We start from the raw sequence: 19718 nt of genomic DNA, 5'->3' as shown, positions 1-19718 counted from the left end.
ACTATACTTCCATATTCTTATATGTAACAATGAGGGCCTTACAAACTTTGTAACTACTAGAAAAAAAATTAACCTATAGCCAGGGGCCCAAAACGACAGACGGTATTAAGCCATAAACGTCAGTTTCTCTTGACTTTGGGCCTTACATTCAAGACTCAAATTCCCATCTTACCATGTTAGCCAGCTATTTCTAAGGGATTCCTTCTTTTCATAGGGTCCAGATTACAAGTCAATGATGGAATTGGATACTCTGCAAATGTATTCTAGAGTGGAAAAACAGCACCAGGCACCCAGAGGAACAATGCATTTCACTCCTGACATCCTGATAGTGTAAGAAAGGTAGACAAAGATCTTTCTTATAACCAGAGCCCACGACTAGCAAATGATTGTCAAAGGGTCCAGAGTAGGTGACAGACTGGGACTGGGCCAGACGCCTGACACAGTACTCAACCATGAACAATCACTCATGCATCTGAGCCTTTTCAAACCTTCAATATAGGGCCAACTGGCAATTATTATGGCTTTGTCCCTATTCTTCCCCAGTAGAATAAAGAATATGTGCAATAGCATTTATGAATGTTTTAAAAATACCTAACAAAAATAACAAATGTAATTAACAGAGGCCACATGATTCACTGCTGAGATTCTACAGTTTCTGCTCCCTTCTAGAAAACTAGATGGAGAGAGAAAAAAAAACTACCATGTGATAGAGCAACTATGGGGATGGATAGGTTACTTCCCGGTCACTTATCGAAAAACCTCACTTACATATTGGTGGGTGTACTCAAAACATGTAGTCAAAATAGCTGGGGAAGGAAAAATGAGGCCTAATGTAATTTTTAAAATTCTGAGCAACATCACTTGTGCCAAAGTAAAATTGCATTTTAATGAAAATGTAATTTAATAAAGTTTTAATAAAATAAAATTTTATTTTAATAATGAACCAGTTACTGGCCAAACCGATCTTTTTGAAAAGAAAATTTTGAGAATGAGGTCATTATACATCCAAGTGAGAATCACAAGCAATCAGACTTAGAAAGGACTTTCAAAAACTTGGTAATCCCATCATTTTCTAAGAACCAGAAATGTTAAGTGACTTGCCCCAGTTACACTAAGAGCTGCGACTAAATCTCAGGTCTCCCAACTTTCAGACCAACAGCTTTCTCTCCATTATACCTGTTGCCTCCCAGAAACTGAGCACAACTAAAAAGAATGAATCAGATTAAAAATATGTTGATTCTAAGAACGTACTGAATAATCTCATCTCGGACATGTTAGTGCTAATTTAGAGGGGGGAAAGAATAGAAGTCCTATAAAATTTGAAACAGCTTTTATTTATTATGGGTCGACATGTGAATGGATGCTACTTAAAAATATAATTGCTCTTATGGATTTTCCTCTTTCATAATCTGTTCACAGAATATTGCCACGCTGTTGCAACGCTTGCAGTGCTACTTACTTACGGCCCTAAGACAGGAGAAGGAAAAAAGGAAAGTTGTATACATAGGTAACCTAAAAGATCCTGCTGTCAATATATGGTTAAAAAATGAGCTTATTTTGGTCTTGAAAGAACCTTCTTGGCCAGAGAGATAGGACAGAAGCTGTTGCCTGTCATCCTGTTCGTCAATGGCAGACAATATTCTTTTGTGAACTCAGGCACTGCCTATCAAAGGAGTCCTTTGTTTCTGTCCCTCATTTCCACTTCCATCAGAGCCTTACCTGGGATAGTACGCAGTATAGTTCATGAAGAGCTGAGTGCCCGCTGGGTAGTATGCGGTAGAGGGCTGCAGTGCCCGTGGATTCAAAAGCACAGAGGGCTGATAAATGGCAGCTTCAGTAGGAATAACTGCTGTAGGAGCTGGAAATGTGTAGGAGGGAGGGGACAGGCCTAAATAAGCAGAGAGAGAGACTTTGAGACATTTGTCACAACGGACACTTGTGCTACCTCTAAAGTCATAATGTCACCGTTCCACACAGACATACATTTTTAAGGAGACCAGTTCTTTATCTTCCCAAGCAACTTTTTTTTATTGTATGTAATTAGTATTTTCTGAAATTTTTGTTGACAATGTGAAATTTCTCAAATGTGTCATCTTCTAAAAGTTTGAAAAAAAATTTTCTTTAATGTTGGGTAATTTTTTGGTTAATCTTCAACTCAATCACTGAATCCTCATCTTCCATAGAAAATTTGATTAAAAAGTCCAAGCAACTTCCTTTTGATTATATAGATAACACCTAAAAATCATCTCAAAGCCTAAAGACCTAGAAATTGGGAAAAACCAATTATCAAATGGATTTTTAAGTCTGTTCAACTATTTCATGACACGTGTATGTATTTTTTTCTACCCGAGTGCCAGTTACACCATAAACTACCCCTTTGAGGAAAGAAACACAGGACATTTAGTATTATTTTACACCAAAAGCTGGGTTGTTGTTGCTTTTTTGAGAGCTGTGCTTCTTTTTCATCTTGTTATCCACTCTGTAGTACAGTGGAAGATGAAAATGGTTAGGATAAAAATGATTTCATGAGCTCCACGCATTATGCCAAAGCATAGATGGTGGCAGAGTGCACTGACCTAAGAGTAGATCAACTCTGCATTATTTCCACCTAAATGAACACCAAATGATGGGCTTTGAAACACTCATCTACATCTTTGGACCTGTTTTTAAAAAACAAATAACAACCACCACCACCACCGCCACCAACAACAACCCCCATTACCCAGCCTGATAAATAACTCAAGAAAAACAGGCTTAAGTCTTCCTGAGAGTTGACTGATAAAAAAGCTGACTCAGGTTAAATAGAAAACAGAAAAGATGAAATTCTATGATCTTCTAGTTATTCAGTCCAGGTCCCATAACTCTTTTAAGTCACACCCGTTACTGCTCTGTAGCTGTAACATGTGGGGTGAACACAACAATCCAGGGCATCCGCATTCAACAGGAGAGATCACGGAATGGTGGCCTGAATTTGGAATTCTTGACTTTAATTTTTGCACCCAGAACCATCTAATATATTTTGCAAATAGTAGAGGCCCAAGGGACACCTTTTCACAGGAAAATCTCTATTGTCTTTTGTGTTGGAGTTTCCACACATGTACGGAGATGAGTAAGAGAGTCGGCTGCACAGGGCACCATAAACCAAAGACCGACGTATCGATCTCACATTGAGCTTTTAGGTCTCTCCTTCGTAATTCACCAAAAACTGTGCTGCATGTTCAATACGTAATGTAGGTAAGTTTTAAAATTATGATTCCTGACCTTAAAGATTCCACAAAATGGCAAATAGAACAAATTGAGGCACCTAAGTCATATAGAAAATTATAAAGCCTATGCCCGTTACCTTGCTTTCAAAACTATCAAGTAATTTGTGAGAGGACAATATATAAAAAGGTTGAAATTTTTGTTAATAGATTAGGCTGCCCAGGTTTGGATATTCCTCAAATGAAATGACACCTATTCTTACACTACTAAAAGAGAATCACATGTGTATATTCACAGATTAGAAAAGTGGAGTTTACCTTCAAATGTTCAACTTTTTGAAAAAGTTAAAATTTCAATAAACACAGTTTAAAACTTTAAAAACACTGAGACTGTAGTGGTGTTTCTTTCCCAGATTTAATAAGAAACTCCTCAGGGGGGATTAAGCAATCACTATTTTAACTTCTTTAGTTGTTGAGAGTAAATTAAAAAAAAAATGTGCAATTTCTCTAATGTTTTTGGTTGCTGTAAAAATAGGAAATCACCTCAAATGAGTTGGTAGGGGGAAAAAATAAGTCCAGTTGAATAGGCATAACATTAGCATGTATNAGATTTTTCAACTGGAATTTTTTTTTTTTTTTTTTTTTTTAATGAGTGAACTCGTGAACTAAAACAGCAAGTAGTCAATTTTGGTTAACATTTTTGGGGAGTATTAAAATACATGGAAATCTATTTTTATGTGGAAAAAGGCATTTTAAATTTTTTCTATTACCTTAGGGCTTGTGAAAGGAAAGGGGGGAAAAAAAATGAAAGTCTTATGAGGTAAGTCTGTAATGACCAGTTTTCCACCAGGAAGAGAGAGAAGTAAAAGGATACCATAGCAGAATAATTTGGGTTACACAGCATGAAGAAATTTCCTTATCTCACAATGCTTGATAGATTATCACTCAAGGAAATTATAAAAGTTACTGACATTATCAGTGGTTTAGAGACAGAATACATAGGACCAAGATTACTTTAAGACACCACTTAAACCCAATCATAAATTTCCAGAACTTGACACTCATTAGTCATCAACTCTTAAGACAGTCACCAACAGCAAGCAGCAGATGAATGGAATTATTAGCATTTAGGAAGTCCAAGGGAAAAAAAGGATTAAGCCCCACCAAATGTTCTATGAAAAATAGTCTATCAAATAGTTTTATTCAGGGGCCTGGGTGGCACAGCGGTTAAGCGTCTGCCTTCAGCTCAGGGCGTGATCCCGGCGTTATGGGATCGAGCCTCACGTCAGGCTCCTCAGCTATGAGCCTGCTTCTTCCTCTCCCACTCCCCCTGCTTGTGTTCCCTCTCTCGCTGGCTGTCTCTATCTCTGTCTAATAAATAAATAAAAAATCTTTAAAAAAAAATAGTTTTATTCATATAGATCCCTCTTTACAGAAAGTGACGTCCTAAACACACTCTATTTTACTGGGATCAAGTACGTAATCCAGGTAGCTTTCTCCATTATCGTTGGACTATATTCCAAGTCTACATTCTTTAAACATACCCAGCATGGATCCTAACAAGGTATGTCTTATTCAAAAGTGAAAAGTGAGTCAAAAAGATTCAAGTTTTAACATCAGATCTGCAAATGTTCCTTAGTCACTAACCACAACATGGTCTCCAGACTAAAGGGCTTATTCCTCTCACACAGGATTCCAGATGGCTTGCACCCAGGTGCCAATGAGCAAGAGCATGGCTTGAAATTAAGCACTGATCCTGCGATCCAATGGAAACTTTGGCTAATTTATTTACGCATTTATATTTTTTAATAACTTGCTCATTCCAGATATCCTGGAGAGCAAGGGAAGTGCTCCCCAGATTGTCCTTTCCAAAGAAATACTTAATGCTCAAAAAATTAAAAACGCAAAGTGGGCACCAAATCACCCTTCCAAAAAAAAAAAAAAAAAAGTTTAAGGTGTTACCAAGAAGAAAAAAAAAAAAAAAAAGGAAAAGAAAAAGGATTCAGCCATGCTTATTTCACCTTTAAATGCGTATTAAAATATCTACATAGCCAGGTTGCCTCCCAGAGTCAGTGCTTATCTTGAGCACATTAAGCTTCAGAAATCAAGTGCTTATCACTGGAAAAGCAAGAATATAATTCGAAAGGAGGTATTCGTAGCATCTCTAATTATGGGTGTCCACAACCAAGGTCTTAAATGATTACCAGATACTACCGATTTCAGACGGGAAAGCCTTATGTAACCATCTCACCTGCCTTAGAAAGAACCAGGGGCATAGACAGTTATGAAAGCAGCTTAAGCACCTACCAGCATATAGCGTAGAAGAGCGCCAAGACCCAAGAAAAACTTACATGGTAACTTACATGGCGGTGGGGATAAGCCATTTCGATTTAAAGTGCCCCCCATTAACACAAAGTTCATCTCCTCAGCTGAACACTGAAAGACTTCAACATATCTGTCCTTCATGGTTTTTTTATGACACTTCTGTGCAGCCATAAATGCTCTGTCCGCAGACTTCATCTGGATAAAGGCATCTCCTGATGGGCGGCCCTGAGCGCGTGGGGGAGAATAAAAACAAAAGGAGACTGTCTCCTTCAACAAGGAAATGGTTGCTTACAAAACATGCAAAGTGACAATCACCCATAGTACAGACATTTTAGCCACAAAATCTGGGTGACAAGTGTTGCCTACTGAAATCTAACTTGCATTTTATCACCTAATTACCAGAATGGCCCACAAAATGTTGGAGAAAGTTTTGAGAGCTCATAGTTGAAAATGATCCTTTCTCATTACTGCTAATCAGTATCAGATTTACAGGGTTTTGAGAGGGTCTCCTTATAACTGTGGTTTCAAAGTATAGGATTGTATATTGTGTTTTGCCTTTCTGAAAAATCCGATTAAATCTTATCTGATTGAGAAGAACCAGGGACAGAACCAGTATAAGAGCTTTATGTATGCTCCTACATGAAGCTGAAGAAACCAGCGTTCTGTGATGGCTCTCAGTTGTCCATTACTGACCTGCAACATCCCTTTCCCTTCTCCCTGAAGCCTAGGTTGGGATGTGGGCTTGGGAAGAGAGAAGGGGGAAAAGGAAATGGGAACTGCAAAGCAGTGAGGGCAGGTGAAAGCTATATTACGAGCCTTGCTTAGGAGTCCTTCTCTCACCTCTTCCCTAGTACCTCCACTTTAAACCTTGGTCAGACAAGTGTTTATAGACATTTCCTCTATTACTAATAGCTTGCTAAAAATCCTGTTTAAAGCCAAGCTGGAAGACTTCTGTTTCACAGAGCCAGAACACATTGGTTTTCTTTAACATGGACATTTTATGGGGGAGAAAAAGACACGATCGGCTTTTAAGACTCCTTTCTTTTTTTATGGATTTCTTTAAAAGTCTCTAAGGGACTACTTAGTGCACATTATAACCATGCAAGTTACCATAAGAGTTACCATACCAGGGAAATTAGGGATACCAGGGAAACCCAGTCCAAGATGGAAACCTAACCTCTTCAAGACAGCTAAAATCTCATCCATCATTAAAGAAGCATTTTTCCCAAATGCAATCACGATAAGTCAAATGGGTCAATAAGAGGCAAATATGTCCACTCTGGTTAATCAAAGAACAATAATAGCCCCTAGGTTATCAGATATGGTGCTCAAAGAGAAACCGAACAATTTCCTGGCAATGCTGAATTGTAGGGAAGTTTTATTCAAAAGGACTCCCACCAGTGAAGCATGCTGAGAGGGTACATAGATTAAAAGTTGCATAGCTTAATACTGAAATGAGAGTTAGAATGAGCATGTGCTGGTGTGGAAAACCAAGCCAGGGGCTCAGGAGGTTTTCTGATTCCTCATACACAGACTAGCAATTTAGAAAAATGTTATTTCCAATACAGAAAACATTTTTAAAAACTAATGCAACCTTGCTTTTAAGAGTTCAAAAATTTTAATTAGGAACACTTGGTTTACAGGTTTTTAAAAATTCTGTCCCGTTTATCATAGCACACAATAATGGTAAATAATTTGTCAACTAGTAGGACTAATTTTGTTTAACCAAAAATCAAGAGACACCAAGACAGGAACTACTTTTAATATGCTTAGAATTTATCCTTGTACACCATTAGAATTTGGCTCTCCTTTGATAGAGGCTTCTCAATAATTCATTAACACATTTGAGCTCATGTTATGATCACATACTGCTCCAGGTGGAACAGATACAAATCCTTACTAAGTGTGCACTCTACTAAATCTCATTTGATGTCATATATATAAAATAAGCGAGTTCTAACCAGTCTATAGATAAAAAGTACTCTGGAACACAGATACGCTCTTTGGTTTATATACAGTCTACAATCACTTTCACACTACAACAGCAAAGCTCAGTAGCTGTAACAGTAAAATGTTGTGTTAGATGGATAATGTGTTTGTATCCTTCCTGAGACTACTGGTAATTTGGTGGATATAAGCAACCGTGGAATCAGAGCTGAATTTAAATTACCATGCTAATGACAAAATTCTTTCTGGAGTTCATCTCAAAGACCTCCTGCATCAACAGTTAAAGCTTTCCTTAAAGGCTTCTGATACCGCTGATTGAACACCTGTACTTTTTTTTTTTTTTTTAAACTGGAAGAGAGCCTTTGATCCTAAGAATAAGCAAATCAGCTTTCCAATAAGTTACTCCTTACCTGGTGATTCAATACCATGTGAACCCCATGAGTTCGAATATCTGTGGAAAACTCCCCCAGAAAGTCCAGGATGTCCTCAATTGTGGCTGCATAGGGAAGACCTCGAAGGCGTATACAGTCTCTAACGTTTGTAGGGGGCACGAATTGCTGAGGTAGTACTGGAATAATGGGAGGGGTTGGAAGTGGAATAAGAGGGGCCGATGAGAATCGATTCAGCACCTGTACTCGAAGCAAAAGAGAAGTGATTTAGAGCCTTGCTCCTCTAACGTGGTCCACAACGAGCACAGCAGCAGTGTGGGACGTGTTAGAAATGCAGCATCTCAGTTCTACCCCAGACCTACTCCATGAACCTGCATTTTTTTTTAAAGATTTTATTTATTCATTCGACAGAGAGAGAGACAGCCAGCAAGAGAGGGAACACAAGCAGGGGGAGTGGGGAGAGGAAGAAGCAGGCTCCCAGCGGAGGAGCCTGACGTGGGGCTCGATCCCAGAATGCCAGGATCACGCCCTGAGCCAAAGGCAGACGCTTAACGACTGAGCCACCCAGGCGCCCCCAGAACCTGCATTTTAACAAGAGCCCCAGGTAATTCTTAAGCATATTCAAGTTTGAGAAGCACCTATGGAGAAAGGGATTCACACTGCTCAGCGGCGAAAGCATGAGACCCACACTTTTGTCAAATGAATGCTAAGGCACAGGCCACACACAATACGATGTGCTTCGATTAAGGACTGGTCTACTGGACAAGTACTTCACGGTCTCAGGACAAATATCCTGAAAAGTATGCTGCTTGTATAACAATCTGGACATACTGCTAAATGTGAACTTTTGTAGCAGTCTACTAGATTTCGTTTCACGAAGCATGGTGTTCCCCTTAGTATTGTTATCACATTCTACTTCCAAACCCAAGCAAGAGAATGACACAGTAAGAAACCACAGGTCAAACAGTGACTCTGGATTATATTATAATGTAATACAACATTTATAACAATGTATAAAGCCCAAGACAGAATGGCTAGTAATGTAAAAATGAAAAAAAAATTATTTAGTGACCACAAAATAATCGGTTTTTATGTGAATTTGAGATAGTCAAGATGCTCTGTCTTGCCACTATCTTTTAAAGTCATAGAATTTGGCTGTCTTGAAAATGAATGAGAGGTTAGGTGTATTTAGGAAAAAGGATTACTCCCAGGCAAAACTGTAAGGTTCTAGTCTATCTTTAAAAAATTTTTTTAAATTTAAAGGGGCGCCTGGGTGGCTCAGTTGGTTAAGCGTCTGCCTTCGGCTCAGGTCATGGTCCAGGGTTCTGGGATCGAGCCCCACGTGGGGCTTCCTGCTCAGCAGGGAGCCTGCTTCTCCCTATCCCTCTGCCCCCCGCCCTCAGTTCATACTCACTCTTTCTCTCTCTCAAAGAAATAAATAATCTTAAAAAAAAATTATAAGGTCCTGGTCTACCTTTGCCTTAGTTTAGAACATGCCTACTAGTTTATAATATTAGGTCCTTGCGCACACAGCATATGTGACATCCCTAAGTTTTCTAACTTACCACTGTAGCCTTAATCATCCCTTGAACTGAAAATAAGGAATCAAAACGCTCCCCCCAAATTGCCCTAATTTCCTCACTCCCACCCTGTCCAGTTGCTAAGTAAGAGGTGACAGAAAACAAAGAATACAACACAGCCAAAGAAACTTCAGAGACGGCAACATTTTTTAAAAATTACAAAAATAATCCAGACACAGCACAAACACGATGGGATGAACATGAATAGAAAGTCAGTATGGTTACAGACGAACTCAGCACAGGAAATGCTCAAGCACCTTCCGATACCTGCCAAGCAGGAGGTGTACAAGCAGTTATTGAATGAAATGACTGTTAGGAATGAAAAGACGAAGTACTTCAGCATTCCTTAAATCGGTAGGACAGGGGCTGGAGAGGAAGCTCATCTGTCACCCAAACCTCATCATGGTGAAGTCGCAGAGGCAGCACACTCGGTACCTAAACCAAGTAACGTACAGTAGCCGAGGCCCTGGAGCAGTCTATTCTAGGCCAAGATTTCCATAACACTGTTCTTCCAATTAAAGATCTAAAATCTTATTTGCCCCCCCCCTCTGGTTTGGCACTGATGTGTTGAATGTTTGAAGCCTCAAGCATGTTTCGCATATTTTAGAAATTCAGAATTTATGATGCTCACTCTCAACAAGGTACAGGACTGTTTAAATTACACGTCTGTTCACAGTTTAGGGTTCAAGAGCACTAGAACATCAGGATGCAGAACTAGCTTAAAATGTCACCTATGTTTATTCCAGGGATAAAAATCATGTCAGTATCCTAACAGGTGAGAGGTTCTTTTCAACTTTGGGCAATTGTTTCAAATCACAATGCACAATGGGCTCTGCAGAAAGCTAGACAATAATCATTTTATGAACTCATAGGAATGACAGTAGAGTCAGTGTCCTAATTGCTTGTAAGAAAGATAAAATGTACCATTACAGATGCTCTATTCTAGTAGGGGACCCAAGTAGATTAAGTTGGAAGAGCTACATGTGAAGCAGTCTGCATGATCTCCAGATACAGAAGAAAATCAAAGACTCTTAAAGACCCTTAAGCTGGTAAGTCAAGAAGAATAGCCAAAAGGCTTGAAACCCTACAGACGGCTTCATGTCTGGATCATTTTGGGCAACTGATTGTCCCATCTTGTCTCAAAAACATTTCTGAATTCTGAAAGAGAATAATAGGACAAAAGGACCCTTTATACTATCAACAGCAGTATGGAACTGATCAAGCTTTTTGGGAAATAAATTTGGTAAGATATTAAAAACCTTAAAAGCTCACCCCATCCAGTTCTAAAGACTCAATCAGAAATTGAGAGTTTCCTAAGCATGTTTATCTAGAAATTTCTTATGCATGAAAAAAAGCCAACCTAAATGTACAATAGAATTTTTCTTTCTTTCTTTTTTTTTTTTTAAGATTTTATTTATTCATTTGACACAGAGAGAGAGACAGCCAGCGAGAGAGGGAACACAAGGAGGGGGAGTGGGAGAGGAAGAGCAGGCTCCCAGCAGAAGAGCCCGACGTGGGGCTCGATCCCAGAATTCCAGGATCACGCCCTGAGCTGAAGGCAGACGCTTAACGACTGAGTCACCCAGGCGCATTCTATTCTACAATAGAATTTCTAAATAAATTATGTACATAACATTAAAAATGAAATTTTTTGGACATGGATAAACTTGCAAGATATGTAGTTTTTAAAAAGAATATAAAGCATATCTATAGCAATATTCTAATTACATAAAAACACATGCATTTTCTCTGTGTGCATAGAAAAAATAACAGTGGCTATCTTTTAATTACGGAATGAAATTTTTAAAAATCCACCTATACTTTCTGTATATTTCAAGTTTTCACACAATAATGTAGGATTGTTCTTGGAAATAAATAGAAAATCATGCAAAGCCACCAAACAAACAAACAAACAAACTCTTAAAAACCAACCTGCTGGACTTCAGCTGCTGTGCTCCTGAAGAGTTCAATGTATCTTTTACCCAACAAGTCCTTATGCTTCCTCAATGCATTCTGTGCATATTCTTCACAGGCAAAGAGGACAAAAGCATCCCCCGTTGGCCTACCATCCGGATAGGTAACAAAGAGGATGCCTTCCTTCCCCCCAGTGATGGGGCAATGCTGTCCAAAGAAGGCCACCACTTCATCCGCTGTGGCTGTGAAAGGGAGCCCCCGCATGCGGACAATGACTTGATTTTCCTTGGAGAGAAACTGGGCTACCTCATTGGATGTACCTAGGGGAACACAAATACAGGAAGCATGGGGAGAAATGGTTAAGACATCAACTTTACCAAACTTAAAATGGTAAAATTCTTGGCAATTTCTTGAGTTTATTATCAAAACTTACACTCTTTGCTGAATTTCTGACAATATCCCAGGAATCAGAATCAGAATTCTCTCCCCACAAATGTGAAATTTTCCCCTACCCTTCTCATAAAACACCTAACTTGGGAAGGTGGCCAGACAATTAAATCATGGACCAATCACCGTATTCTTCTGAGGGAGAGGCAGTAAGTCATCGTGCTAGGTAAGAACACAGGTCAAGGAACTAGAATGCCTGGGTCCAATCCTGACTTTGCCATTTACTAGGCTATGACTTTAGTCAAGTTTAACCCTATATTTTAGTGTCCTCATTTGTAAAATGGGGGTAAAATTACCTACCTCATAGATTTATGATAATTACTTAAGTCAGTACACATAATCACTTTGTACATGTACACATGATCACTTTGGTGATTATTATTTTCCTGATTACTTTTTTATTAAGAAAGGGTCAAACATAAGTAAAAGGGAGTCTAATGAACATGGATGACAGCCAGTTTTAGGATTTATCAACATTCTGCCTGTCATAAAGCATTTTGTACAGTATTTCCATGCAGCAAATAATCTGATGCACATCCTTTGAGCTCATATACTTGTAACATTTTCCCTTATTTTATCATTTTTTAAGTAGGCTGTATCACTACCATGGGGCTTGAGTTCACAACCCATTGATCAAGAGTTGCATGCTCTACCTACTGAGCCAGCCAGATGTCCCTGTCACATTTTCCTTTAAGAGCAAACTCTCATACTACCCACACACCATGAAATCCCAGGATTAATGTGTGAGTTAACTTCGCCATCTATCATGGAACCTCAGAACCAGAGCATCTCCGAATGTATTTTATCCCCAACTAATATCAAACAACACTTTGGGATTTTGGAAACACTTAAACTTGAAGCTCTGAATTTGGAAGCCTTCGTATATCTAAAGAATTAAGTGTCAGAACGGAAATATACCAGCAAATTATGCAAACAAGATGTTTTTGCTACAAGTTCAACAGTTCCAAGGATTTTAACTAGGGCTATGTATTACCGAGATACCAGTGTTCTCTGTATTTAAGGTGAAAGTCACCCTAGTACGTATTTGGCAATAGTATATTTTCAAAAGCCTCTTAAAAGGTCTACCTACATTCTTAGATTTAGCTAACCTAATTTTAGTGTTATCCTAATGAGTGGCACTTAACAGAGATACAAAAATATTCACTGCAACATACTTAGGGTGAAAAATTGGAAATGAGCTATAAATGTCCAAAGGGTGTTTTTAAAAAAAAATGTATGGTACATAATACTGTATATTAATTAACATTGAAGAAAATTTAGTTACATGGGAAAATATTCATAATATACTAAAAGGAGAAAGTTATAAAGCCGTATAAACAGAGCAACAGAAACTTACAAGGTAGTTTTATGTATAGAAAAATAATCTGTCAAACCATAATCAACATTTTTTATGCACCTGTCATTTATAGGTTTTAAAGTAATGAATCACTCGATAATGAGATAAAGACAGTTATCTGTTCCCATTTTTTTCTGACCTTGTTACTGCAAACACTATGTACTCAAACATACTAGACCCAGAAACCACTGTGTTCCTGGCCATTGATGAGTTACAGAAGCCAGAGAGAAAGCCTACAAACACCTATCCAACAATTCCAGGTATTCTGGTGTGGCTGTTTGAAAGCAGTTTTCAGACTATTTAATTTCCTAAGAACTACTCTCTCCCTCTGTACATGACTTTATAGGATCTTTCACCTTTGCATGGTATTTTTTTTTTTTTAAGGTTTTATTTTTAAGTAATCACTACACCCAATGTGAGGCTCAAACTCACAACCCTGGGATCAAGAGTCAGACAGATTTTCCACTGACTGAGACAGCCAGGCACCCGTTTGGTATTTTTTTTTTCTTTTTTTAAGTAATGTCTACACCCAACCTGGGGCTTGAACTCTCGACCCAGAGATCAGGAGTTGTACACTCTACAGACTGACTGAGCCATTGGCATCCCTGTATGGTACTATTTTTAATAGCTATTTAACTATAGTTGGTTGACTGAAGCCTTAGGGCAAGTTATACATTGAAATCACTCATATTATGCTTCATTTCTTCCAACCTTAAAAAAAAAAAAAAGGTCAATTCCTATATTTCTTTAGGAAATAAAAACTATTTATGGCCCTATTTATCTACTCTGGTATATAAATAAATTTCAGATTCTTCTTATAGCTGCATTATATAAAAAGCACTCACCACCAGCAATTTTAAGAAAATCTTCACCTGTTGCTTTGTAAACCTAAGAAAAGAAAGGGAAATTAAATATAGTTTCTGAGCCTTCCAACATTAATACTCATTCAAGATGTCAAGGATCTCAGGTTGTGAGGACATACCTCAATGTACCGGGTCCCCATGTGATGTTTGTGCCTCTGTAATGCTAGATCCCTGTGTTCCTCGCTTACAAACCTAACCAGAGCTTCTCCATTCCTTCGACCCTGGGCATTCAGACAAAGTGCTGCACCTCCCCTTTGAGAAGGACAAATAGCAGTGGGAGGAAAAAAAAGTACAGTGAGGAAAAATGATAGGACACCCATTATCCCTTTGGGGTTACTAAGTAAAACAGACATTAAAGAAAACCAACTTGGCAATATTGAGTCCTTTGAAGAATCTTGCAATATCTTGATCTGAAGACTGCCATGGTAAACCTCGTGCCCGGACTATGGTGTTGTCATCAATAAGTTCCATCTTGCTGCTGTGGGTCAAGCAAAACTTCAGGTTGCCTAATTAGTCCTAGGGAGTCCGACCTATTCCAAGCTACCATTTTCCTAGTTACACATAAGGTATTATTTGGTGTTCAGACAGACTTGTAATACTGCCTGATTTATTTCATAACCTCAAAGATGATCTGGGCACAGTTCAAAGTATTCTTTGGGTAGTTCACTAGAGAAAACCAACGGCCTATGCAGGTCCAACACAGCTGGCTCACTCAGCAAACCATCCAACAGCTGAGTTGCTGCTTGCTGGCCGTCAACTCAAAAGGACCCAGGATCAACTTATAGGTAGCAAAGTTCTCCCAATACCATGATGGCCAGTAAATGCCTAGAACCAAGAAGGATAGGTTTACTTTTATTCTCAGATCTGGCCAGTATACCAGTGGGGTTTGAATCCATTTTGACAGCAAAACTTAAGATCTGCATAAAGCTGGCAATTAACCCACATCAGGAATGTGTGCACGTAGTCGGAACTCTGCCATTAAAATATCTCCCCCATCAAACAGGGGAGCCATCACGGAGTGTTTATGGAAATGCATGGGAGTTCCCAGACCTTAATGAGTCACTTGCAAATCACCTATTATATATTTTGACACCTTTTGATGTTCTGTTCCTCCCATATTCATATTTTCAGAAGTCCTAGGACACTTTCCAAATGAGTCACTTTCTCCCCAACTAAATAGACCCCAAAGTCTCTCTATGGGCAGTGATGTCAGAGGTTTTTGTTCACTTCAGGCGCCAGGCAATCTCAGGAATCCAGTGCAGTGATTTACAAGCAAACAGGTCTACCTGTGATCACAGAGATACCACCATTTCATAATTCTTGCCAGTTATTTCCTTTGCTTTAAAGAAGCTGATAGAACATACTTTAAATTATCTCAGTAAAAATCTTGTGAACTCTTAAAGCCTATGATTTTTCCTCTGTAAGTTTTCCTGTGAGAGGATAAAGAGTTCAGAGACACTAAAAGAAGAAGCAGAGACACAATATCTACGGGTCATGGTGACTAAGGATGCAAATATTTCAGTTAAGTTTAATCCCCAACATCCAAGCTCACTTTAAGATACATTTTATAAATAACCTAATATTAAAAAAATGAAAGGCCAAAAGGTTTAGTGAAGTTACTGAAACACAAAGGGAGTTAAATATCACAATGTGAATAAAACAAATCAAAAGGCTCAAATGGAATAACCATCTACTACTTACCAAGTGCCACTTTCAAATTTGTAATTTACTCTCTCTGGATCTGAAAACCTGTGATCTAAAAATGAGAACATAGAAGTCATCATTTAGCTATTAGGGAGATAAAGCTGTGGGAGGACATTCAAAGTATATATGAGGAAAACATGGCAGGACCAAATTCTAGGTCCACAACTGTTACAACAGCAATACTTACTATAAGGCTCTGAAATCATCGCTAAAATTATATTCCCCATATCTTCCACTTGAGAGGCTCCATACCGGGAGACCGAACTATTCTTCTCAAAGTTTAAGCCTGGGATATTAAGTTAAGGAATCATTTTGAGGAAGTAAAATGAGGTGCTTCTAACCTAAGATTAAACTCACACAGAGCCAAGAAGCCAAGTAAAATGCATCTAAGGTTGAGAATTATTTGAAATCATGGAATAGCCACTTCCTGTCAGTTTGGACTCCACCCATGCTTCCTGGAGTCTCCAATTACCCTCTTGGGTAAATAGAGAGTAAAATGGCCCAAACAATCCTGTCCTGAGGCACTACCAGTAATAAAATTTAATGAGTATTAGCAAATGTATGAATACTAAGCACCTTCATTTAGTGTTAAACCATGAGGTATACACCAAAGTTAGTGAATCCCTACATCCTATTATCTTTACAGCATATGCAAGGCAATGAACTTGTGGACTTAAAGACATACAGTCAAGACCACGAGGTATCACATGGCTTTCTTAGGCTGTTTGAAAAAAGACACTTCAGATTACAGATGACACTATTTCTATGATGTCACTTTTACTGAGAACCTCCCTACTAGAAGATTTTTAGAGCCATGTAGTCTGGCCATCTTAGATGGCAGCAAACACTTGCCCTTTTAGAGTGAATTTGTAGAAACTATTCAAAGGCTCAGAGCTAACAATGGCCAATGTGGCTCTTGATCAAGTCGATACATGCTTTGGGTAAGCCAGGAAATACGGCTTTTAAGAAATGCATGGCTTAAACTGTGATAGAGGGTGAGACCAGAAAAGATTTCCATCAAGTTTTGCAAATTTACAATTTCTCTAAAATAAGCCTTTATCTTTGTCAAGAAGCTAACAGTTATAAAAATGTTTTTGCTATTTTTAAGTTTCAATACTACCGTCACGCTTTGTATTATGAATAAATTTGTATAAATTTCATAATGTAGCACAATGCATATAACAGGTTAACACTACAGGACTGTGTCTTTCCTCGAGTTTAAAATGAAAACAGCTATCTGGGTGGCGGTTATTAGAATGTTTGCCTTGGGGCGCCTGGGTGGCACAGCGGTTAAGCGTCTGCCTTCGGCTCAGGGCGTGATCCCGGCGTTATGGGATCGAGCCCCACATCAGGCTCCTCCACTATGAGCCTGCTTCTTCCTCTCCGACTCCCCCTGCTTGTGTTCCCTCTCTCGCTGGCTGTCTCGATCTCTGTCAAATAAATAAATAAAATCTTTAAAAAAAAAAAAAACAAAAAAAACCCTTTATGAGGTGTTTTGTAAATTAGTAAGAAAAAAATGTATAAAAAAAAAAAAGAATGTTTGCCTTTATTCTAGTTTTCTAACTGGTATTTTATTAGGGTAAAAAACGAAGACATTAACTTCTAAGTACAACTTCACTGCAATCAAAGAGGATACAATGTTAAAACAGTTCAGAGAGCTCCTTCCACCAAGCATCATAACCAATCATCTGAAGAGTTAATTCAAAGAGCAATATCCTTTTCCATTCAATTCAAAATCCCTTTCCACTTCATTCCTACACACCCTCCACTCCCCTCTCCTTTCTTTCTCCACTAAAGAGACGCTGTTTTCCCACTGTGCTGGGAAATTCACTTCATTCACTTTGTGTAGTCCCTCATCCAGCTACATTTCTCTGCCATTAAATATACCACATGTAGAAATGCAGCCATATGTTCCTTGGCAAATTACTTAACCCCATTAAACTTCAGCTTATCTGAAAAGCCAAAGCTGTGATAATCTTTACCTCCCTGGGCTTTTCTGTGAAGATTAAAGGAGATAAAACAAGTTCAGGGCACAAAGCAGGCATTATAAAAAGTTATGTCCTCCCCCTCTTCCCAGAGCCCTGGGGTGGCCAACTTTCATAACCCATGATAATCACACTTCGAGGGTCATTCACCAGATGCCTATTTGTATACTCATAGGATAATAATCAAGCTGAAATGGTAGATAATTTCTGCACTCTCCCCCGCTCCATCCAACCCTTTACATCATCTAGTGATGAAATAAATGTGCTACCCACTGAAGGATTAGAAAAACAATCCCAGGAGATGCTCAAGCAGCAGAGCAAGGACCATGGATTGGGTCATTAAAATGATTATTGGGGGGCAGTGCTGGCTCATTCCGTAGAACATGTGACTCTTGATCTCAGGGTTTTAAGTTCGAGTCCCACAGTGGGTGGAGATATTACTCAAAAATAAAGTCTTAGGGGTGCCTGAGTGGCCCAGCTGGTTAAACATCCGCCTTTGGCTTGGATCATGATCCCAGGGTCCTGGGATCCAGCTCCACGGTGGGCTCCCTGCTCAGCGGGGAGTCTGCTTCTGCCTGACGTTTCCCCTGTGCTTGTAGCTCTCACTCCCTCTGTCAAATAAATAAAAATCGTTAAAAAAAAAAGTCTTAAAAATAAAAAATAAAACGGAACGATTATCCATGGAAGGTACAAAATAAAGTATTAATNGTGGGCTCCCTGCTCAGCGGGGAGTCTGCTTCTGCCTGACGTTTCCCCTGTGCTTGTAGCTCTCACTCCCTCTGTCAAATAAATAAAAATCGTTAAAAAAAAAGTCTTAAAAATAAAAAATAAAACGGAACGATTATCCATGGAAGGTACAAAATAAAGTATTAACAGAGGGCCGTTTTCAAGGAATATGATGACAGGACAGAAAAACAAGAGCCAAATGATAAAACTACTTTGGGGAGACAATTGCTTTAATCTTTCTGGTGAGGCAGGGGTGGGGGTGGGAGGACTTTTAAGAATCCTTACAGAACTAAGAAGGATTAGCAATGATTAGCCATAGTGTATTGCACAAACTGCCACTGAACAGTCGTCTGGAACGCTGCAATTCCAATAATGCCTTTAGCCTTGTCAGGGTCTATAACAGAGTCAAGAGAAAGGCATTCAAAAAATGGAGACCTTGGGGCACCTGGGTGGCACAGCGGTTAAGCGTCTGCCTTCAGCTCAGGGCGTGCGTGATCCCGGCGTTCTGGGACCGAGCCCCACATCAGGCTCCTCCGCTATGAGCCTGCTTCTTCCTCTCCCACTCCCCCTGCTTGTGTTCCCTCCCTCTCTCGCTGGCTGTCTCTACCTCTATCTCTGTCGAATAAATAAATAAAATCTTTAAAAAAAANCTCTTTTTGAAAAAAAAAAAAATTTTAAAAAAAAAAAAAAAAAAAAAAAAAAAAAAGAAATGGAGACCAATCCCATTGTATAAATCATGGTTTTTCAACCTTGGCGTTATTGGCACATAGGCCAGATAATTCTTTGCTGGGGTGTGTGGAGGGGTCCTGTGTACTACAGGATTTTTACTAGCATGCTGGCCTCTATCCACCCCCAGTTCTGGCTAAAAGTATCTCTGGGCAAAGCCAAATGTCTCCGAATGAGCAAAAATCAACCCAGGTTGAGAACCACTAGTATACTGGGGCGCCTGGGTGGCTCAGTCGTTAGGCGTCTGCCTTTGGCTCAGGTCATGATCCCCAGGGTCCTGGGATCAAGCCCTGCATCAGGCTTCCTGCTCAAGTGGGGAGTCTGCTTCTCCCTTTCCCACTCCCCCTGCTTGTGTTCTCTGTCAAATAAATAAAATCTTAAAAAAACAAAAAACAAAACACGCTAGTATAGAGTAACAGTTCCCAATTGTTTCAACTTCACCCCTTACCACCTACTGAACCATCAGAAAAAGCTTATATGAGACCATTACTGAACAGATTTTCAAGAAAACTGGCCAAAGAAACACCACCTAAGAATCCAGTACAGTGCTGT

General features: G+C 39.1%; 1 protein-coding gene across 5 annotated transcripts in view; it reads right to left on the bottom strand.

Moving 5' to 3' along the window:
- The window catches only part of ESRP1 (epithelial splicing regulatory protein 1), a 57023-nt gene that overhangs the window by 23326 nt on the left and 13979 nt on the right, over positions 1-19718 (bottom strand). For 4 of the 5 annotated variants that reach the window (XM_019807330.2, XM_019807327.2, XM_019807328.2 and 1 more), the window contains exons 5-13: positions 15917-16015; positions 15727-15781; positions 14393-14503; positions 14145-14277; positions 14008-14050; positions 11377-11678; positions 7886-8104; positions 5555-5753; positions 1720-1888 (exon numbers count right to left, since the gene is read on the bottom strand). In XM_019807330.2, the coding sequence (XP_019662889.1) occupies positions 1720-1888; positions 5555-5753; positions 7886-8104; positions 11377-11678; positions 14008-14050; positions 14145-14277; positions 14393-14503; positions 15727-15781; positions 15917-16015 (1330 nt within the window). The remainder of the gene's footprint in view (positions 1-1719; positions 1889-5554; positions 5754-7885; positions 8105-11376; positions 11679-14007; positions 14051-14144; positions 14278-14392; positions 14504-15726; positions 15782-15916; positions 16016-19718) is intronic. The other variant, XM_002926583.4, reaches the window with a different exon arrangement.

The sequence above is a fragment of the Ailuropoda melanoleuca genome, chromosome 9, assembly GCF_002007445.2.
Source record: "Ailuropoda melanoleuca isolate Jingjing chromosome 9, ASM200744v2, whole genome shotgun sequence".
Lineage (NCBI taxonomy): Eukaryota > Metazoa > Chordata > Mammalia > Carnivora > Ursidae > Ailuropoda > Ailuropoda melanoleuca.
Note: the sequence above shows the minus strand (reverse complement) of the source record. Positions and strands in the feature narration are given on the sequence as shown.